The sequence below is a fragment of the Bacillus rossius genome, chromosome 2 (genome assembly GCF_032445375.1).
Source record: "Bacillus rossius redtenbacheri isolate Brsri chromosome 2, Brsri_v3, whole genome shotgun sequence".
Taxonomy (NCBI): Eukaryota; Metazoa; Arthropoda; class Insecta; order Phasmatodea; family Bacillidae; genus Bacillus; species Bacillus rossius.
The window spans coordinates 69,068,896-69,093,460 of NC_086331.1; the positions used below are offsets into that span (position 1 = coordinate 69,068,896).

A 24,565-nucleotide genomic window follows, 5' to 3' on the forward strand; every position below is an offset into this window, starting at 1 on the left:
TTATAAGATTACAAAGCTACTTGCTTACGTAGCTTCAAGTCTACGAGGCTCCAATACATCATGAATACGAGACTACGAGCCATGAGGTTACGAGACTATGCGATTGCAAGTCTTCAAGGTTACGTCATCGCGAGGCTATAGGACTACGAAGCTTCCAGAACGCATGGTTACGAGAATGCATGACTAATTGGCCGCATGGCTACGAAACTTTATGTCTCTGACTACAATAGCACTATTCAGTGGTGAGAGTTAATTTATTTCATGCAAAGGTACTTGCTGCAAGCAGTTCCACTTTTCAACATCAGATGACGTCACGTTTTGCTTGCAGGTAAAATAATATTTATTTATTTTATGCGGGATGCGGGTTGTTCACTATCGATCGCATAAGAAGAATGGCATCGATAGTCTTCAAGGAGAAGGAAGTTCGTCCTTCCTGCTAGTGCTTCTCAGATTTCTCACGGTCCGCCATCTTGGATTGCGACGTCACGGCTGCCATCTTAGATGGGTGTGACTTTGACCTTTGACCGAAACCGCAGGAATGATCGCAAGCACACGGATTAACCATCAAAATATATATAAGAATTATCAGGAGCACACGGAGAAAACCATCATAATATTGGCAAGAATAATCAGGAGCACACGGAGAAAAAAGACACATGTTTTCTTTGATATCATAAAATTACAGAAAAAAAAATATTTAGAAATAAAAAAAATTAATAAAAAAATTTAAAATAAAAACAAAAAATACATAAATAGATTCTGCTAGCTTGTAAACTTATCATTGCTGAGCAAAGATAGAGTTCTAGTACAAGCCAGAATTTTATGTATTTTTTGTTTTTATTTAAAAATTTTTTATTAATTTTTTTTATTTGTAAATATTTTTTTTTCTGTAATTTTATGATATCAAAGAAAACATGTGTCGTTTTTCTCCGTGTGCTCCTGATTATTCTTGCTAATATTATGATGGTTTTCTCCGTGTGCTCCTGATAATTCTTATATATATTTTGATGGTTAATCCGTGTGCTTGCGATCATTCCTGCGGTTTCGGTCAAAGGTCAAAGTCACACCCATCTAAGATGGCAGCCGTGACGTCGCAATCCAAGATGGCGGACCGTGAGAAATCTGAGAAGCACTAGCAGGAAGGACGAACTTCCTTCTCCTTGAAGACTATCGATGCCATTCTTCTTATGCGATCGATAGTGAACAACCCGCATCCCGCATAAAATAAATAAATATTATTTTACCTGCAAGCAAAACGTGACGTCATCTGATGTTGAAAAGTGGAACTGCTTGCAGCAAGTACCTTTGCATGAAATAAATTAACTCTCACCACTGAATAGTGCTATTGTAGTCAGAGACATAAAGTTTCGTAGCCATGCGGCCAATTAGTCATGCATTCTCGTAACCATGCGTTCTGGAAGCTTCGTAGTCCTATAGCCTCGCGATGACGTAACCTTGAAGACTTGCAATCGCATAGTCTCGTAACCTCATGGCTCGTAGTCTCGTAGTCATGATGTATTGGAGCCTCGTAGACTTGAAGCTACGTAAGCAAGTAGCTTTGTAATCTTATAACATAATGCTGATGGTGTAGATGTAGCAAAAGAGAAAATTCCATCGAAGACAGATGTGTCAATTGGAGCCTTGTAGACGAGTAGCTTCGTAGTCAAGAACTCATGCAGACTTGTATTCCTGTATCCACGCAGTCACGTAAACTCGTTTTCTAGAGGCTTCGTAGCTCTGTAGCCTCGCAGTCTCGTAAACATGAAGATTCGTAGTCACGTAATCTCGTAACCTTATGGCTCGAAGTCGCGTAGTCCTGTATCCTCGCAGTCACGTAAACCTGTGTACTAGAGGCTTCGTAGCTCTGTAGCCTCGCAGTCTCGTAAACTTGAAGATTCGTAGTCACGTAGTCTCGTAACCTCATGGCTCGTAGTCGCGTAGCCTGGATGTCTTGGGACCTCGTAGAATTGTAGCCTCGCAGTCTCGTAACCATGCGTTCTAGAAGCTTCGTAGTCCTATAGCCTCGCGATCACGTAACCTAGAAGACTCGCAATCGCGTAGACTCGTAACCTCATTGATCGTAGTCTCGCAGTCATGATGCATTGGAGGCTTGTAGACTTGAAGCTACGTAAGCAAGAGGCCTTGTAATCTTATAACATAATGCTGATGGAGCAGTTGGAGCAAAAGAGAAAATTCCGTCGAAGACAGATGCGGTAACTGGAGTCATGTAGACGAGTACCTTCGTAGTCAAGTACTCTTGCAGACTTGTAGTCCTGTTTCCTCGCAGTCATGTAAACCTGTGTACTAGAAACTTCGTAGCTCTGTAGCCTCGCAAGCCATGTATAACTCGTAACCAGCTAGATCATTTTAGACTCGTAGCCATGTGGTCTCATAGTCTCTTAGACTCGTAGAATTCTAGCCAAATATATATATTTGGAGTTGGTGAGACAAAAGACAGTTGTTGGAGCCAATGACTGTAGGAGCCAATGACTGTAGGAGCCAATGACAGATGGAGTCACTAGACTGATGGAATCAATAGACTGATGGAATCAATGAATAATGGAGCCAATGAATATTGGAGCCAATGAATATTGGAGCCAATGACAAATGTGCGGCCTTTTTGATGATGGTGCTGCCTTTTCGTTGTCGGTGCTTCCAAATGCGCTGCCTTTTCGTTGTCGGTGCTTCCAAATGTGCTGCCTTTTCGTTGCCGGTGCTTCCAAATGTGCTGCCGTTTCGTTGTCGGTGCTTCCAAATGTGCTGCCTTTTCGTTGTCGGTGCTTCCAAATGTGCTGCCTTTTCGTTGTCGGTGCTTCCAAATGTGCTGCCTTTTCGTTGTCGGTGCTTCCAAATGTGCTGCCGTTTCGTTGTCGGTGCTTCCAAATGTGCTGCCTTTTCGTTGTCGGTGCTTCCAAATGTGCTGCCGTTTCGTTGTCGGTGCTTCCAAATGTGCTGCCGTTTCGTTGTCGGTGCTTCCAAATGTGCTGCCGTTTCGTTGTCGGTGCTTCCAAATGTGCTGCCGTTTCGTTGTCGGTGCTTCCAAATGTGCTGCCTTTTCGTTGTCGGTGCTTCCAAATGTGCTGCCGTTTCGTTGTCGGTGCTTCCAAATGTGCTGCCTTTTCGTTGTCGGTGCTTCCAAATGTGCTGCCATTTCGTTGTCGGTGCTTCCAAATGTGCTGCCTTTTCGTTGTCAGTGCTTCCAAATGTGCTGCCTTTTCGTTGTCGGTGCTTCCAAATGTGCTGCCTTTTCGTTGTCGGTGCTTCCAAATGTGCTGCCGTTTCGTTTTCGGTGCTTCCAAATGTGCTGCCTTTTCGTTGTCGGTGCTTCCAAATGTGCTGTCTTTTCGTTGTCGGTGCTTCCAAATGTGCTGCCGTTTCGTTGTCGGTGCTTCCAAATGTGCTGCCTTTTCGTTGATGGTCCTTCTATTTTAATGTTGTTTTGACTCTAGTATTATTGTAAATGGTTCTTGATTTGACTAGCGTTTTATTCCATACGGTGCATGTATATAAGCGAGTCCTAGACAACAGGACGCTTAGTTTGTTACTGACGTCGTCGGTGTAAGGATCACCTAGTTTGTTTCTTCTGGTGCATTAATCACGTAATTACCTGTTCTTGCGAACTCGATGGTATCTTTACCGACTTTAACGACGAACTCGATGGAGGTTGTACCATCGTCTACGGGAACCTTGACGACAGCTACGACGGAGAAGGAGCAGATTCCGTTGACAACGTCGATGTCAACACTGGAGGAGATTTCAACAGATGTGATACCACCAGCAGAAGATAGCTTAATGACTACTGAGCTGGATGTGCAGGAAACCACGACGATCGACGATACGACCTCGATGGAGACTTCAATGGATGCTGATTTGACAACTAGCGAACATCGGTGCTGTTATTGCGACAAGATTTTCTCAAACAGCAGCAATGCTCGGCGACACGAGAGGAGCGAATGTGCCAAGAACCTATATCGTAAAATGTTTGTTTGTGAGAAATGTCATAAGCAGTTTGCCAGAAAAGATAATATGAAAACGCACATGAAGGCATGCAAAGGTCCTGCTGTTCGGCAGAAAGTAAAGGTTTCGTCGCAACAACGATGCATCGATGTGCATAAGAGAATGCCTGGAAATGGTACTACTGTTGTAACGCCTGTATCTGGATCGGGTCTGAAAGGATCGTCTTCATCACCACGGTATCCTTGCAGCTACTGTGATACGTCGTTCGCATTTTCCCATGATGCACGAAGACATGAGCGGAGCAAATGCACGAAGAATCCATCTCGCATGAAGTTTCGATGTGATGAGTGTCATGAATGGTTTACTCGAATTGATAATTTGCGACGACATGCGAAAAACTGTAAAGGTGAAGTCCGTGTGCATACTGCTGAACTACCTGCAGAAATTTCGACTCCTCGGTTTAGGTTGAAGGCTCGTGAGCGTACAAGCAAGAAAACCGATGTGCAGCAACCGATTGGTATGACGTCTGAACAGGAAAATAAACCTAAGACTGTGTTCGGAGCATTACAAGTGAACGATAATGGCTTCTACTTGGCGCAGTCTGCATTTCGTGGAACATTGAAGGACTATTATTATTTAAATACGTTAGGTGAGTCGAAAGACATTTGTAATTTTCTTGATGATATCAGAGAGGACATAATCAATCAGCTTACTGATGATGTAGCAACAAACGGACCTTTGAAATATAACTTGTGGTTGGACTGTATATATGGAAAGCCATATCCGTTCGATGACAAAGTGAAGAAGTGTGCATTCAAGACATCGGCTGCAGTAATTTACAGTTCTAACGATGTGAAGCAAACTGTTAAAAACGGTATCCAGAAACTCTGTCAAGAAGAGGTGGACTATGTCTGTAAAGGTTCTGGCTGGACTCTGTCTAGTATAAACCGATTGGAGCTAAGAATTAGTCATTTCACACCGCTGCGGAACTAAATGATTATAAGATTGCTGGCTTTCGCAAATGATCCTGTAGTAGAATAGAAATTATGTAATAAATATTATGTTTGTAAAAGAACTTGCAGTGTTTAATTCCTCGAACCTGTTACTATTATGTTAAATTGATGTTATATTTAATTTTTTTTGCATCATCCAAGATCGAACCGAGGACGGGAATCGATCGAATCAATATGTAAATTAATGAGTGATTTATTTAATGAATTTTGAAAGTTTTCCCGAATTTCTAGCTAAATAATTACGGATTTTCAAGATGGCGGCCAAATGACAAGATGGCGGGTGTCACAGTAATAAATTATAACTGCACTCTAGCGGATACGAATTAAACTAACATGTCATCGGCGCACTCTAGCCGACGATACAATGATGATGGCTTCCAGCATCGAAGACAAGATGGCGGACATGACGTCATACTACCTGACGATATATATGCTTTGAAAAAAAAAGTGGTGGGAGCCAGTATGCCTGCAGCCACCGCGGGGGAAGGATCGGTCGCCATTTTTATTTTTTTTTGCACTCGTCGGGTTTGAACCGAGGACTCCGAGCTCCGTGTCGTAAATATATGTTTTTTAAATATTTTATTAAAAATTTTATTATTTAATTTTTTTATAATTTTTAAATTTTTTTCATTAAAATCGGATAACAAAAAAGTTAAAGATGGCGGCCGTAACGGAAATTGCAACGGTGACGTCATAATTCAAAATGGCCGATAACACAATGCCGGAATGTTCGAGAAAACACAATGACGTCATCCAAAATGGCGGATCCAAGATGGCGGATCCAAGATGGCCGCCGGGGTCAAGGTCAAAGGTCATGGTATCCTTATTCCTAGAAATGGCTTAACTGAGGCTTGAGTTAAGGATGCTTAAGCCTATTTTAGGAATTGGTGTTCTTTCTAAGGCAAAAGACATTTGTGGTTTTTTGAAATCCTAATTTTTCCTCGAAACGGGAATTTTTCCCTCGAAAACGGGAAATTTTGAGTCATTTTGAGTCATTTTTGAGGAATTTTGAGGAATTTTTGCCGCCGTGACGTCACAATCCAAGATGGCGGAGCCGGCTCTCGGCTCCACCGCCTGAGGCCTGCGCCCGGACCGGCTATCCTATACTACTCACTGGGCCCCAAAGCTTGCTGGAACAACAAAACTTTCACGGTTCGAGTGGGAAATGGACACTTCTCCTTGTACATGGGCGATAAATACTTTGTCCATGCTCTAAGAAGTGCCTGATCGACCTCAATGACATGGAAAGCTGAAGGTTTCAGTCTTTCTACAGAAACATGCTGCCAACAATGTTCAGGAAGTTCAGCAGTTGTCTTGAGTTGAATCATTGCCATATTGCGATCACACTCCAAGTATGAATGTCCTCTGATGGGGAACGTTCCTTGAATGGTGTTCAGTCTTCTTGTACAGTGAACAACATAGTGCAAGTATCTCAATATGGTGTATTTATTATTCTGGCCACCACAATTGTCACAGAATAACTCCAAATGTTTGACGTCTTTATTCAGCTGTGTAAAAATGAAGTAATGAATAAATGACACAACTTCATCGGCGCCTTTTCCTCCAATAGTCTCGTCATAACAGTAAAAGTATGATTCGCTGTTAGACAAAACATGAATATTGAACATGAACATAGATAGATGTCTTCTGTAGTAAATATCATTTGTGGAAATTTTGGGGGTACTGAGGTTTTTTTTGGAAATCCATAACAATACCTTCATAGTCTGTGTTTTTTCTCCTCCTTAATTTTGCACCTTTTTTTCTAGTGTAGAATGTTTCTGCTTTAGCCTTATGAACATCATTTTCTACTTTCAGTTTCTTCTGTTCATGTAAGAGAATGTTCTCTTCTTCTTTATTTAAAGTACTTTTCAATCTCTCTTCCAAAACACGTATTTCTGCTTCAAACCTGTCACATGTGCTGCACGTATCAGATCTTGGAAACCCAAATTTGATATTGAATTGTGTGTTGAATATGTTTCTATAATATTCGTAGGACACTGCAGGGAGATTGTTCTCTTTATACATCTGATGCATTTTATTTACATTAAGCTCAGGTGGCAGGTACAGTTTTGTAGTAGCACCTCTACTGGCTCTACTTGGCGTTCCTTTAAATGAAATGTGCTGGTACACAGATTTTCCAACATCTTGAGGTTTTTTACAATGTACATGTTTATATTTCCCACGCTTATCCTTGGGTGCTGCACCAAATTTTTTCGCTGACGTCTGTAAAGTTTGCACTCGTCGTGTTGTGATGCCATGAATGGAAACAAACGCTTTAGCACAAACGGTTATCTCAGTTAACTTTTTACCATCCAAGACCCGCACTTTGTAAGAATAAGCATAATCATGGAATGTTGCATCATTAATATCTCGTCTAGATCTACGTTGTTTTATATGGTTTATAGACGTCAGACCAAACAATTACATATTCTGTTCATCATATGATGTCATTTCATTAAATTGTTTAATTTGTTGTAGTCTCTGTTCGGCAGATACATTTTGAAAACATTTTAACCTTTTACATTTGCAGTGCGGGCCAGTCTCGTGAGACGATGAACGTAGTGTCTTCATAACATCAGTCATTCGACCATATTGTTTCCTTTTCGCACAATTTACATTAAGTGATGTGTTTGCTACATCTTCTGTTTCACTTTCTAAACCTTCCATTATTCGTTTTTTTTACATTTAAATCACAGCAATAGGTTAGGTTACAGACGTCAGTAAACACTTTTGCAACCCATACTGCAATCTGCCAATGTAAACAAACGAAGTATAAACAGCAAAAGATAACATCAACACAGGTTAAGTAACACTGACATCCAGCATTTTTCGCTGGTCTACTACTGACATCTAGCGTTATTGCAGTGTACTGCTATACTACTGATTGTTATTGCATCTTGACTACCAGCATTTTTGCTGTGAAACCTCTATGGCAGGTTTTACACCCACTGAGCATTGTATTGCCAACTTCAACTCACTTTTCACACAATAGTGACATCCATAGTTTTTGCAGTGGTCTCTTCAATTATTATTTTAGTAAGTGATATTTTTGATGAATTTTTGGAATTATTCCCGAATTCATAACTTAATAAATACAGATTTCCAAGATGGCGGCTATGATGGCTGACAAGATGGTGGACGTGACGTCATACTGGCTGACGCAATATATACTTTGCTATTAGAGGTGAGATGTCATTCTATCGGTGATCTCCATGGAGGAATGATGGGTCGCATGTTTTTTTCTTTTATTGGGTTCGAACCAAAGACTCCATGACGTAAGTGTTTTTTAAAGTATTATTTAAAATATATATATTTAATTTTTTTATAAATTTAAAAAGTTTTCCCGTTAAAATCGTATAATAATTACGTATTTTCAGGATGGAAGCCGTAACGAAAAGTGCGACGATGACGTCATACACAACCAAAATAAAATGTGTGTAACGAAAAATGCAGCATTCTAGAAGCCAAGATGGTGGGCATAACGAAAAGTGTAACGTTTTAGAATCCAAGATGGTGGTCATAACGAAAAATGCATCCTTTAGTAGTATATTTTTTATTTTTTGAAAATTTTTCGGAATTTTTTTGTCATAAATAAAAGAATTTCGAGTTTACGTTCAAGGTCAAGGTCATGTCATGGCGGTTTAAGGCGGCTAGATATAATTTTTTTCTACGGAATAGGGAATATATTTTGGAATTTTGAGTCGTTTTTGAGTTATTTTTGAGGAGTTTGGAGTCCAATATGGCCACCGTGATGTCAAAATCCAAGATAGTGGACATCGGCACCACGCACAACGTATCGGCTCCAACATCGGGATGCCCTATTATATACTACTTAGGTACATGACTACTCTTAATTTAATATGTATTTTTATACGATTTACTACACGATGAAAGAAAAAATTATCGAGTTTCTTCTATCCTTGTGGTAGGTATAGAACATATGACCCTCGATCCAATAGTGGCTGTCACTTTTCGTGTGCTAACTCCTTTCTCCTCTCTCTAACTGTATCACGTGATATTGATGTTTTTTTTTTATTTATTTTACTGCGAACCTTAGACTGTTAAGTATAAAATTAATCAATGTAATTAACTCTATGCTGCCTGATATAAATCCGTGGACACGAATTGATCGAATCAATCAGTAAATTAATTGATTTTTTGATGAATATTAATTTTTTTCCGAATTTCTAGCGTAACAATTACAGAATTTCAAGATGGCATCCAAGACAGCTGACAATAATGCGGACGCAACGGTAGTAAATATTACTGCAATCTAGCTGTTAAAAATTAAACTAATATGGCGGTAGCACACTTTAGCAGGTTATGTTAATATTCCATCAAATAAAAAAAAACAAAAGTCCAAATTTGTGTGTTATTTTTAAAGATATTATTTAATTCTCACTCTGGTAAATGTCTCGATGGCTATGCGGTTAAATGCGTATGTTTTCGAGCCCAGAGTACCGAGCTATCATGGTTCATATCACTGTGCTTCCAATGTATTTTGGATAAAGAATTTAATTTAATTTATTAATAAGGACAACAACAAAATTGGCAGGTAATCGTACATTGACCTTATGCGCATAAGGCAGAACGATGCTAACGCTCTCTAGGAACAAACAGAAGAAACAAAGATCTCGGTATTCAAAATGCAGCCTTCAACAGAACAAAAACAACCAAGATGGCGGCCATGACTTCATCTAAGATGGCTTTCTCCAACAAAAATATGATGGACATGACATTAAAATCAAAATGATTACTGTAACGAAATTGCAACATTTAGGGAGTGGAGCGCTCGATATAAAGATAGCTGAATTCATTTGGCGAATGAGGTTAAAGGTTAAGAGCACGTGGGAGATAATATTTTCTCGCGCGCGGTCAGTTGAAGTGGTTCATTTTTTCCTCGTAGGATAGCGCTGCGTTCGGCCACGAGCGTATGGAGCGCATTCATGTGGAGATACCGCGAACTAGTAGGAAAACGGAATGCCACCGCAGGGGTTGGGGGGGGGGGGGGGGGGGGGAGTGAGATACAAAGACGAATGAAGGACGGCTGATAGGGGTGGGCAACGGCTTTGTGATGTGCTGAGAAGCACAAGACAACACTGGACTATCACGCCCGTTTCACACATAACCAGACAAAGCGGATAGAACATTTTTTTTTTTTTCGTTTAAAGGAACGCCGTTTTTTTGCTTAACTGTTTCGGCGTCCGTTGATGTTACTGTGTGATACAACACCACTTCGTTTAAATAAAAACCGTACAACAGTTCTGGTACATAAAATATTAAAATGAAATATATCACTCATGTTTATTTTACATTTTACTGCAAGCGAAACAAAAAAAATAGATCTTTAGATACAAGGTTACACTACATACCTAATAGTTTAGTATTGTCATCTGCCTGACAACTTCAGAACGAAACTTCTTATTTATACCTTTTTTAATACACTTGACGTTTCTGACTCGTGTTTTGTAACAAATGTACCGTTGATTTGTAGAGAATAAAACACAACATAGTTTGTTAATAGTTTGAGAAGATAACAGCATATTAAACTTTGAAAAATCGCCGATCTCGGCACTTTCCGCATTACAAAATATCGGCTTGACCTCAACTTTTTCTGCTCTTATCGCGCGAGCTTGCGTTAATACCAATGGTGCGTCCTGATAGGCTGGAACAGTTTTCCACTCTGTCTGGTCAGCGTTGTCGGGCTGACCCGAATTACTAGGCACTGGCTCAGGCAACTGAAGCTGAACTACTCCAGGAAATATTATTCTAATCAGTTTGCTAGTGTACTATTTTCTACATGAACATTTGCTAATTGTTTCTCCAAATTTCGTTCGAAGTTTAAAAAAAACATGAAGTCCGTGTAGTCTACGTTTTTGATTGAAAAGTCAAACAAGAATTTGTCTTTTTTTTCCCCCGCAATGGACCTAGATACTAGTTTCTATATTTTCTTTAAATCCAAATGTCCATACTTTAATTTTAACTTTAATTTAACTTTTATAAATGTGTGTTGTGTATAATTAAGTATACCTTTTTTTATCGATCAACATAATACTTGCTCCGTAACCAATTAAGTGAACTTAAAAGTGAATGTTACTGGCATTACAGTATTATACACATAAATTATTATTTTTGCAATCACAACTGGTAATCATAATTTAAATAGAACTACTATAATCTATTTCATTGTCCGAATTTTGGCGTTTAGCTTGTGAGAAACGTCTCTGTAAACAGGATTGCAAAGATCTTATTTTACCAGAAAACTTTTGGACTGCCAGAAACTTTCTAAAAAAGTGAACGTCAAAATTCGGACAACATGGACTTTATCTCAATGGAAGTTATATCGGTTTTTCGAAATTGAATGACAGTTCACTATATAATTATTGTGTTATGTTGAAATTGAGCCAACTTCTCGCTACAGAAAGAAAACTTATGTCTCTTCGCATATAACGTAGTAACGTAGAACATGGTCGTGGTAACTATCCACTTATGTATATACTACCTCTGAAGGTTCAATTACTGAACTCGCATTCGCGTTGGCCTTAGTTTCAATCTTTTTCCAGCGAGTCTTGTTATATTTTAAGTAGTGTATCTATATTGCGGCAAATTTTAGACTAAATTATATGTGTCGTTAAGAGCGTCTATGGTGGAAGGCCGCGGCCTAAGGTGTGGGAGGGCTTGCTGCCTGTCGCTCAGTGGCTGTTCTGTAATTGAAGCTACCGTATATCTAAATATGATACAGAGACTATAACAGCTAATGAGCGACAGCTATTAACCCTAGCACACCGCGGCCTTCCAATAAAGATGCCCACGAAAGAGCCCATCGAAAATTAATATTGAAACATGTAATTAATTTGAGTGAAAAATTATGTATTACTTTAGATTTATTTTCGTTCATGTTACGTAGCGTTTTCTTTCCATAGGCTAGTCATAGGTTCAGCATCTTAACCAAAGTAAGTTTACTCTTGGTTATTGAGCAAAATCCTATGTATATATAGAATATATATGTATATATATACATAGAATACATTTAAAGTTGACATATATACACAACGAGTATTTAAAACATACGTACAAACTTCGGCAGGCTGTTTCTGGAAAGAATACAAGACGAAAGCCTAATAACCACTTTACTCATAAATCGAGTTACGAACCTTCGAAAATGGAATTTTCCATATCTTGAAATTAACATCATCAGTAAGTAAACTGTGGCATATGATTTTTTAGGAAGGAAACTTTACACCTTGCAAACGTGCTTTGTAATGCCTGCCCTGGTTTATTTATTATTTTTATTAGCTTTTCAGGTGATAAAATTTGCTAAAACAGAAATGCCATTATATACATTGAAGGATGTTCATTACAACCCACGTATCTCGTGGTGAAAAATTTGCGTTCTACAAAATCATCAGACGCAGTGCAAATTATTCAAGAATAGGAAAATTTTATTTTGGGGGGTCAAAACTCCGAATACATTTACGAGAACAGTATTGTACACAGGTTTTCGTCTTGTATTTTCGCCAGGAATATTCTGCCAGAATTTGTCAGTATGTTTTAGATACATGTTGTATATATAATGCATTAGAAAGTTTACACACACACACACACACACACATATATATATATATATATATATATATATATATATATATATATATATATATATATATATATATATAGAATACAGGAAAAAAATTGGTTGTCTGTAAAGTCGGTTTACGGACGATAGTTTAACGTGATAACGTCATAACAAAACATTGATGAAATGATTGCATACTTTTATGAATAAAATTGAATCATTTTTATTGAATTATTACTATTTTGTATGGATACAAAGGAGTGAAATGAAATATACAATTTAATTGATAAATTTACTTTTATTTGCAGTCATTAATTCAATTATGTTTATTACTTCAACGAAGAGATTTTAACTATAACTTTTATACATGTTTGCTATTTAACTTCTTCCAATCTGTGTTATTCTGTTAAGGATATGACGATGATAGGAAAAGTAGGAAACGAATGGGAGTGTTTCAAGGATGATGTGAAGGAAAATGGCTTACCCAACACCAAGATGCAGTCAAAAATAATATATTTGCGCCACGAACTCTGCAGCAATGCTAGGAGGAACGGGTTAGCAAAGAGCAATGAAAATGTTACATTGAAATGCATGAAAACAGAATTACGCAACGGACTCGGTCGCAATTTTAGGAGGTTCAGGTTAGCAAAGAGCAATATAAAATGAGCGTAACGGGACACAGAGAAACGGGACACTTTTTCGTGCGTGTAGCCGGCGTTCATCGATTTATTAGACGTGGTTACGTCAAAAATTTTACACATATAATATATAGAATACATTACTAACTTAAAAAATGTATATAGAATACTTTAGAAAGTTGACATTCCGTGTTCGGCCCTTGCAAGAATCGAAGTTTTACAATTCGCATCCACAAAATAATAAGTAATGTGTGCAGAAAAGATAAAAGATTATGGAGTATTTATTAAGTTGACGATATGAAATGAATTTACAGTAGGATAGTACTTACAGTTAAGCACACAAAAACACATTTACTATGTACTTCTTGCATCAGAAAATAGCTTTGGCGAAACCTTGTATTCATTCAAACCTTCTTTTGAAAGTTAGCCTATCTTGTGTACATGCATCGTAGTTAAAACACATTTTTGTTTCAATTTATACATTTAAAAATAGTAAGGAACATATTCACATATCATTATAATTTAGGTAACTATTCTATAAGTAAATTAATCATGAACATACCTTACTAAATGGCGGGTTTTAAAGCATGCTTACTTATAATAGGCCTACTTATAAATTTTTATATTGAACCCTACAATACCGCACATAACATATATTTTGGGTTAATGTTACAAGAACAGTGAGATACTTAATTACTAACAATATGTAGGCTACACTGATACAATTATGATTGCTACAATGAATATTTCAAACAACATAAAAGAAAACATCTGTTGTTTGAGTTAATATGCACACAACTGGCACTTGTCAAAGCTCAACTAACCAAAAAATGTTTTTATAAATCGTACGCATCTAGGTACATAAATACATAACGAAGTAGCCGTTTTATTACATTATTCTACTATAACTGGGAAGTTACTCCACCTGGCTCCACTTGCATTCAAACATGCTAAATGTTACTAAGATTACTTTCTTGTGTAACTAGAGAATTTGACTTAAAATAAAAAAATGTTGTAGATAAATTCAAACCTATAATGTCGGCTTTTAAATAAATTAAATTAAATTATACAGATGCTTTGAATAATAATAGACTATTAGCTTCATTTTGAATACAAGTAGTGAACGAACGATGAGCCATTGTTAAAGTTGCTAGTAGCTAAAGTATTGGCGCCTACGGAGCTGTATTTGATGTTCTGAAACATTGTTATATAGTGTTATAAAGATAAATATTAGTAACGGTTGTTCTTAAATTTCATTAAGATCTTCGGGGTATCGAATTGCTTCGAAGCTGTAGGTTCCAACAAGTCTTTGAGCGATAAAATACATAAACTTACAAGTTATTTTCCACCAATAAGTATTTTAAATTTACTATATAAAGTACGTCAAAATTTATTTTGAAATGAAGCATAATCTTAGTAGAAAACCACATATGATACCACAAATTAACGATTAATTGTTAAAAAGGCTGGAATAGTACTTTAGTAGTCATTGCAATTTGTTTTCTATTCATCTGTTCATGCGTATTTATGAAATTTTTTAAACACGTGAGATTTTTTACAATGTTCTCCAGTATCAGTCACGGTGAAAATTACGATTATTGTAATGTACTTGCACAAAACAGAACAAGGGTACAAAAAGGCTTCACCACCAAAAGTAGTACACATTAAATAATTGAAGCTATAGCATCTCGTAAGATTCGTTTACCGTGCCCAAAAGTTTGAAATACTCCTCACTTACAAACAAGTGTAACTATGTTACACTGCGTACTGATACAAACATTTCGGGACCAATAACATTTTACGTTGCAATTATAATATTCTATTAAACTGTACTCCTCCCCCGTGTATCCGGCATCCAGTTATCCGGAACTACAGTTATGAAGAAAAAATCTGCTGGCCCGTACAACCTCACAACACGATGCCCTCCTCCCTTTCCTTTTTCCCCTCTGTCAAACCCATAACACCCATTCACTTGCCTTTTATGGTAGACGCGGTATTTGCTTACAGCGCTACACCTTATCTTTCAGGTCGCATGTCAACCTCGGCCGGCAGCTAGTCCTAGATAGTGAACTGGCAATGCAGTTGTGCTGTATATATTTTGGACGTTTAGTATTTGTTTATACTGTGTTATGTGATGTCAGCAACAATTAACATTAATGTGTGTCCAGATGTAGCAATCCCAAATATGTAATGACCAAAAAGAGTTCTGGATAAAAGTTTTAAATTCTTTAAACTAATGTTTTTAATAGACGCGGTATATAGTTGCTATGCTACGCTTATTTGATAAGTTTTCATTCACGTGTGACATTTGAAGAGTAGTATTGCATAAGGCTGTACGAATGTTCGAAATTTCGAACTCGAACCGAACTTTAAAATAGTTCAGTTCAAGTTCGTGTCAACAAATTTGGGTTCAAGTTCGTTTTTTGTGACAACACTAGAACTTGTTAGTTTACACATTTTAATAATACTAGAACCACGATTTTACGTATGCTCACGGCAAGGGCGCCCATATGGCAGTTTGTAAGGGGGGCCAGACTAAAAAAGTTTGTAAGGGGAGCGAGCAGACCTTCAAAAATTTACATAAAGTGTCAAAAATTACAATTTGCCAAAAATCCTCAAAAACCCATACATTTTTTCCTCTTCCTGAAAGCTGGGGGAGGGGGCCACGGCCCTACCCTGCCCATGGATATGGGCGCCCTTGGCTCACGGTTCCAAGGATGGCATTCGTAAAATCGCTGCCTTTGTAAAATCGGGGCTGGCCCATTTGCCCCCCCCCCCCCCTTTTCACACCATTTTATTTCTTTAACTTTTCGAACTAAATATATTTGGTATAACTTGTGTGTATTTTATCGTTATAAACAACATATCATTAAATATTAACGACTATTACTGCAACGAGGAAAAAAAAAACCTCGGGCCGCAGCGTGTGAACGTGGAATGCGCACTGGCCCGCCCCGCCAGCCCGGCACCGCCCGCCCTCTCCCGCGCTATCTTCCCACGCTGCAGCCGGTCTCGGATGCTACAGTCTCTGCGCTGCTGTTATTTGAAATATTCATATACATGGAAAGTGTTCTACAATCGTTTTAAAGATTTTGGAATCAAAAACAAACTAATATCATCAATTTAAAACAAGTTACCTAACTTTTATTTTTCCGCCTTGCAGAAAGAAGCAGGTTTCCTTTGTCACTATTCTTTTTAAAACGCGTCTTATTGCCACCAATTGCAGCGTTTCCCACCTATTTCAATTTAAAAACGTGGCTTCGTGGTAGCACGATACAACAAAACAAGTAGTGACGACCTCCGACATGTGCGACATCTGTTATGTGTTACTGCAACTGCAATGAACCTCTGCGTGCGGAGTGCCCGACATCTGTGTGTGGACGTGTGAACTACGATGTGTAAAATTCGTTCTTCGTCTACCGATTACAAAGGTTATGGCGGAACAGATTTTTCAGCTGGTATTGCTTCTAAATGCATCCTGCTGTTTCTAATTCATGCACACATATGTGTTGTAAAATATTATTATTTTGTTTCTTTTTCCAATCAAATTATACTAGCATTCGTCTAGTAAACTTCGCCGTTTTTAGGAATAATTAGTTAATAAAATAAGACGCATACCGAAATTTCGAGTAATAACATTTTTAAGATCCATCCTTACTCTGTAAAAAATATTTTACCAAAATCCAATTTATGTCATGGTATTTACAGAATTTGTTCCGCCGTAAACGTCGATTATGCTGCTCGGAACCACATGTATCGCGCACTCTTAAGTTTGAGGTCTTATGTCAAGGTTAATAGTCATGTCAAGGTCAATGATAGAGATCAAGTTTAAGAATCGAGGTCAAGGTTAAGGTCAGAGGTTAGATCAAGGTCAAAGATCAAGATCAAGGTCAAATATCAATATATAGGTCAAAATTCAAATTGGCGACCATAACGAAAATTTCAATGGTGACATCATCAAATATAGCCACCATGACATCACAATCCAAGATGGAAGACTTCAGCTTCCGGCTCCCGAGTCATGAACCAGAGCCAGCATGCCCTTTTTGATACTCCTGATAAGAGGTTTTCTGTGGTGGAAATGCACTATGGGGAGAGACCAAGGTGCATTCGGTGGCAGTACTGCACCATGGGGGAGACCAGGGGGCAGCTGGAATGCACCATAAGGAGAAACCAGGGTGCAATTAGTGACAAAAGGCACCACAGGGAGAGGTCAGGGGGCAGTCGGTGGCGGGAATGCACGTTGGGGAGTGGCCATGGGGCAGTCGATGACAGTAATGCACCTCGACGAGAGGTCAGGAGACAGTCGGTGGCAGAAGTTCACAATGGGAAGGAACTGAGTCAGAACGGGGGGTGGTATTTTATCATGGGGAGCGATAACGAGACAGTCGGTGGCTAAAAAAAAAAACCAGGGGGCTTTCGGTGGAGGAGTAGTAGGTGATTGAATGGATTATAGTGAGAAACCAGGGGCCAGTCGGTTGCGGGAATGCACTATGAGGAGAGACCAGTGGGCAGTCTGTGGTGGGGATGCACCACGGGGAGAGACCAGGGTGTAGTCGGTGGCAGGAATGTACTTATACTGAAGAGTGGCCAAGGAGAGTTGGTGGAGAGAATGCACCATGGGGAGATAACAGGAACAGATGGTGGCGGTAATGTACTATGGAGAGAGAACAGGAGGCTATCGGTAGCAGGATTGCACCATGTTGTATGGCTAGGGGACAGTCGGTGATGGGAATGCATTATGGCGAGAGACCAGGGGCAGTTTTGGTAGGAATGCACCATGAAGGTTGATCAGGTAGCAGTCGGTGTCTTAAATGCACCATGGGGTGAGACCACGGGGTATATGGTGGTGGGATTGCAACATGGTTTGAAGCCAGGTTGCAGTCGGTGGCGGTAATCTTCCACGGAAAGTGACCAGGGGATGTGTGGTGGTAGAAATGCACCACTGAGTGAGAGTAGTGTGTCATTCTTTGGCGAGATTGGCCTATGAAGAGATAACAGTGCTATAATATTTATATATGATAAAATTTAAGAAATACTTTTTCTTTTAAAATTATCATTTTAATCGTTGTACACTTTTACGTATTTTTTGAACTAAACATTTTGAGTTTTGATTATATTTTTTAGAAATATTTACTCAAAAAATGTTTTTTTTTGTATATATCATAGCAGTCAGTTGTACAGGCATATTAATTTATAATTGATCGAAGAGCATAACTACATATTTTATATATTATGATAATACATTTATTCATACATTACATGAACATAAATAATTGACATTTCTTTGTTGATAAACTGAATATTAAAGATCTGGGGATAGCTTTGTTCTGATTATTAACTTTTTATTTCTCTAATAATTAAATTAATTACGTTTTTATGATACATTAAATGTAATACAGTACATTGCAATTGTGATACTTGAATATAGATGCATTATTTTATATTGACTTTCAATTCGGTGTTATTTCGGTTTTATCGCAAATCACCGATAAATCTCGTACCTATCTAAAGGTAAAGAAAGGTTGGATAAGTTAAAGACATATAATGGACACACGATAGGCTGTAGATACTGAGAGAAGTGAAGTTCCCTTTGGAGATAGCAATGCTTTTTTCACACGCCAATGTTCTCCACCACCACCCCCTGCAGAAGTTACATATGTCAGGATGCTAATGTATATTCCATTATATATATAATCCCTAATGTAACAAAATCCATCCACAATTATCTGGTGAAACGCTTCGGATCTTGTAAGTAATTATTATGTTCTTCCTGCAGACATATCTGATATGTTCATGGAAACCTAATAATTGTTCGATTATCACTCCCAAATATTTGACTCGTTTTATAACTTTAATCACTCTTCCATCGTATCGCAGTATTTCTTTCTGCAGTAGATGTAGTTTACTTTTCAGTAATACCTTTTCCATCTTCTCTGGCCCAATTATCATTTTACTTTTCTTTGTCCAGGGTTTAACAATACCTACTGAAAGCTTGTTCAGCTTTTATTTCTAGATCAGTGGAAGATGAGGCTGATGCATTTAAAAGGCCATTATCTGCGTATCCAAAGATTAAGCATCTTTCCGATAGTTCCAATCTAAGGAGATCGTCTTTAAGTATGTTCCAGAAGACTGGTTTAGTTACCAATCCACGAAGTCTAATTACGAAGCCACCAAGCAACAATTCCTTTGTGAATTTCTTTTGTTGCTTCACATGACTAGTTTTGCAGCGACATATCCTGTCTTTAAAGAAAGAAATTAGTACCTTATATATAATACCTCAACACAATAAATAATAAAACTCTACGTAAAATATTTTATTCAAAATATCTCAAACTAGATTTTTTATGTCCCACCTTATAAACATTGACCTATGCAATTAAATTATCTGCCATATCTACCTTACTTGGCTAGGTTAGCCTCGTAAAGGATACAACAGAGAAGCATCCAAGACATTGAGCTCAATGGCATAGTGTTCTGCATGTGTAGAGAGAGATAATCAGAGGAGAAAACATGCGCCGACTGGCTCATCACTTGGCTCTTACAACCGATTAACAAGAGAAAAAAAATATCAATTAAATAATAAAAGGAACTTATTTTAAGTTTATATTAAATAACACATACTTCATTGTAGTGCCATCTTTTATTAAATATATCTATTATATGCACATACTTAACATAACTTTCTTTACATTAACTTGATATCATCATTGAGTATTTTGAGTTGCCAACATTTACATACAACACATATAGATAAGCTTGGGGGCCTTGCAAAGACAAAAACAAAATAAAAGTTAAACCATGAACTTGTTGCACCATAGTGGCAATTACAATTAATTACATCATTTTATACAAATGATCATAACAAAAAAATTATTTTTAGGTTGATGATATAAAAAAGGTCATTTCATTGGGTAGGTTAGAATTTCGATGCCATGATATGTGGAAGTCCAATATGGAAAGTTCATGCGCAAACTTGCTTCAAGCTGAAAGAAAATTATACTAGTGACTTTCCTGAAATTACAGGCAACATCCTGAGGCCGTAAGCGGAGGAGAAAGACTCACTCCCGTCCCGGTACTTAATGGACTTAATCAAGCATGGGCCCGGATGTCTCACGCCACACAAGGACCGCTAAAAGAAATTTCAAAACATAAAAAATATAAGACATCAGACAAAAATAAATACTTAAAATGATTCTGAAGGAATCAAGCAAGAAAACTCACCCAAATGGCAGTATGAAGTTACGAATTTACCACGTAATCAAGTGGATTTAAAAAACAAAATTATCGATACAAAGTTCACATGATGACTGATCACAAAAGAAAAAGGGCGAGACAAAGGTGACCTTTCTGAAGTAGGAGGTCATAGATATTGACACAAGATGTCAAACTTGGCAGGAAAAATTATATAAACAGGTTCAGTTCCAAAATGATAAATAATACAGGTAAAGTAATTTAAAATGTTTAAGTTATTTCAATAGCAGTTTCAAAATGTTTATCGTCCATATAAATGTTTTTATTTGTTGTATATCCTGAGGCATTTCACTTTAGATTAATAATAATCTTCACATATTTACATTGAGATTTAATTAGAAATCTATTTAGATATTCTAATAACAATAAGGTCTTTCAACCAGAACATAAAGATATTATTTTTACCAAATAGAGCCTACATGATGTCCAGTTTGCCAAAAAAAAAAAAAAAAAAGGACAAACACATGTTGAGTACATGCCACACCACAAAGTGCAACGGCACAATACGAAGTACTTGTTTAAATAGAGATAATATAAGAAATGGACAATTTTTAGTTCAGTTTATGTGCTTAACAATATATACATTTCCCAAGAATTACTTTCCCCTGTGAAAGCATTTGCCCTAAACATGGTTTTCTCTGAAGGCGTTTTCCCTAAACGACGTTTGCCCCAAAAGGCATTTGCCCAGGAGAAGGGATCGAAACCACCGATTTTCTAGATTGAAACAGATCTCAGTTCCAGAAACGTAGCAATGTTTTTTCTAAGGAAGCCTACTGTGTTCGTCTAAGTTGTCGTCGTTGGGCTGTCAGAATATCTGCTTATATTCATCGCTAGGTTCGCATATGCGTCGCTGTAATGTCGGTGTGTTTTCCATATTATTGGTTTAGTATCACCGTTTGGTCCCTCTGTGTTGTGTTGTCCAAGTTGTTGTTTGAGTGTATTAACTGTCTTAGTTGCAACTGTTTCATCACTGTCAGTTAATTGTATTCATCTGTGCTGTGATATTGTTCTCAATTCTTCCACGGAATTCTTTGTAGTGTCTTTAGATTTTGCTTTAAATATTGGTCTGAATTTGGTTTTTTTTTCCTGTTTGTTAGTGTTTTTATATTTCTTTGTCTGTTCTTCGGGTTTTCTGTATGACATACAGTATAAACTGGCAATGGCGTACTTTTAAAATAATTGTTTATATGAATTTCTATTTTTTGCCCACAAAATTTACAAAACAGACTTTTATGGAATAACACTCACGATACCTAGGACATCCTCAGTAAATTTAGAATTTTTTTGTCAATCCACGAAAATAAAAGTATATTTATGAATTAAAATTTGTTAAATTTTTAATAGAATATTTTAGCAAAAAATGCGTAGCTAAATCCTAAATCTCGCACACACACCTTTTAACACAAGCCATGCATTTCTACGAAATTTTCCTCGGTGGCCTTGACCGTTGTGGCGAGGATCACTTATATGATCTCGACCTTCCGTTGGTTCACTGCCCAATGTAATCTTGGAGAACCGTGTGTCGTAAAACTCATTTCTTTACTTTTCCTCTGACAAATGAACTCTCAAAAGCTTTTTTTAATATTTCTAATACTCTTATGCGCCACTAAACCATTCGCGGCTTTTAAACAAACACAGACCTTTTTTTAATCATATCCAGTGCAACAAAGTCGCTACACCAAGCTCAAATTTGTTTTCTCATTACTTATTATTTAATTTTCTAATACTTACACCCCTCATTTTACCATTCATAAAACCAATATATATCTAAGGTGGACATAGAAGTTAATGTATCAAACACTACATCAAAAATAATTATTTTTAATATGTTTTAGAATAATTTTGGAAAGTTTATAAGTACTATATAAAAATATCATTTTCTATTTAATATTATACTAAGCATATGATATTGGATGTTGAAGGTGCTAGTTACAGGTAGTTGAAAAGAAATAAGGAAGGCTATAGAGAAGCTAATGAAGTGAAATTTTTTAAATTAATAAAAATATATTATAATATATTTTATTAAAACAAATTTTAAGAAACTTATTTATAAAAATATTTATTTATTTTTGATAAATTTTAGTTTTCGCCATTTATACATGTTACGCAGCTCATATCACAATTGTCTTTTTCTTTTTCAGATATTTTCCGTTACCTGAGTGAAAATCTAAGTGGTGAGATGTTATCAGATACGGCTGACAATGAACGCAAGGCACTTCTTGAAAGGCTATCTTGTGTTTTCCCTGATTTACCCAGTACATACTTGGATATGAATGGAAAGAGTAAGTAATAACTGTAATAAGTTATTAATTTAAGCATGTACTAATTAATTAAATTTAAATGGCAAATGGTGGCTCAGAAAATGGTGGTTCAACAATAACTGAGTACGCAACTAACTATTGGGATGATTATGTATAACATACTAATGAACTAATAATAAATACATAACATTATAAATCAATATATAAATTATTTATATATTTGCCATGTGCTTAAATAAAATGGAGTGCAAACTGCAAAATTAAGTTTCATTTATTCAAATTAATAATATAATAAAATAAACATTTTAGTAACATCACGTAAGTTGTTCACATTTCGGTAAACCTAATGTGATATTAAATAGTCAAATATGGCAGCAGAGCATAACGAGCAGTTTCCACCAAACAAAATATGCAATTTAATGCCATTAGTTGCTATTGGAAGACAACAAACCCGTCCTCTGTCTATACAAAAAAAAATCTCAATTGGGGACAAAACAAGCTCTGTTTCGACCACAAAAGTATCGAAACAATGCAAAAATAATTATTTTTAAAGTAGATGATATTGTTATATACACATAATTTTTATATGATTGATATAAAAAAAAGTTTGAGAGAGTATACAGTAAACCAAATCACTAAGTCATTTTAGGCAGAATAATTAGCACAATTATTTTTAAGGTCACTGCTGTCTCGGCTGGTTCAGGATAGGTTGCAAATTTTTTAGACAGAACCGTTACGCACCTATTTTTGGTTTGTATTAATATTGTAGGTGAAGATTCTATTTATTTTAAAATTTTGTTTCCCTGTAGTCCTAAATTACATCACACAACCATTTACAAAACGTAAAAAAATGTGTGTTCGTTTTCTTTAGAATAATTATGATTGAGTTTTATTTGCATTCATAAAATTCTGACTTCTCATGTTTGATTGTTTGTGGGGTGCTTAATATAAATCCGAGAAAATAGTTTTTACGTCTTTGATAGTCATAAAATTCTTTGTTAAGCTGGACTCCCAGTCATCCGTTTCATCCGTCCGTCACCCGTCCGTCCGTCAATTTCGGACTGTTATTTCTCTCGGCAATTATTACCGACTCTCAACCATCCGCCATCCGTCCGTCCGTCACTATTCTAAAATATCAGTGCTATAACTTTCCGCCACATACTTTCTCAAGTGTAGGTAATCTTTTGGTGAAAATAATTTACTTGGGATAAATAACTTTTGTTTTTATGAATGTGATAATAAGTTGACAGGCAGGAACCGTACTTTGACAAGTGGATTAAACGGGTGCCGTCTTAAAAATAACATTAGTCATGCCAGCAATAAATAAAATTATGCTTCTTTTATTATTGCGTCAAAGGAAACAGAAACAATTTCTTTCCAGGCTTTTTCCCTCAGTTGCTTATCCCGATAGTCTTTGCTATATGTATTATACAAATGCTCCCTTTCCCGGACGTAATTTATCTGCATTTCTTCCGAAAAGCTCATTCTCATAAGCAATCTTTATCCTTATTATTATGACAATAATAATCGGTAAATACGACACAGCCTTCTATATATTGCAAATTAAAATATCGAACACTGTTTTCGGAAAGTCGTATTGAAGACGATCGACTTAACAAGGCGGTGGACCATCCGTTGGTCCGTCAAAACTAAAGCTTGGCAAGGTTTTGACGGACGGATGGAATTTTTCGGGCCACCTGATTGGCTGCAGGTCACATGATTGATGGAAGAACGGGTGACGGACGGATGAAACGGATGATTGGGAGTCCAGCTTTAGTTGAATGGATGCACAAACTTTCTATTTCCGCCAAAGCGTGGGATTGAACTTCGAGCACTGAGTGTGGACGCTAAAAAGGATTGAGACCA

The 24,565-nt window shown here is 37.1% G+C and overlaps 1 protein-coding gene across 1 annotated transcript in view; it reads left to right on the forward strand.

The window, feature by feature from the left end:
- The window catches only part of LOC134529352 (src kinase-associated phosphoprotein 2-A-like), a 281,463-nt gene that overhangs the window by 37,395 nt on the left and 219,503 nt on the right, over window positions 1–24,565 (forward strand). The window contains exon 2 of the mRNA XM_063363328.1: window positions 22,580–22,720. Coding sequence (XP_063219398.1) covers window positions 22,580–22,720 — 141 coding nt within the window. The remainder of the gene's footprint in view (window positions 1–22,579; window positions 22,721–24,565) is intronic.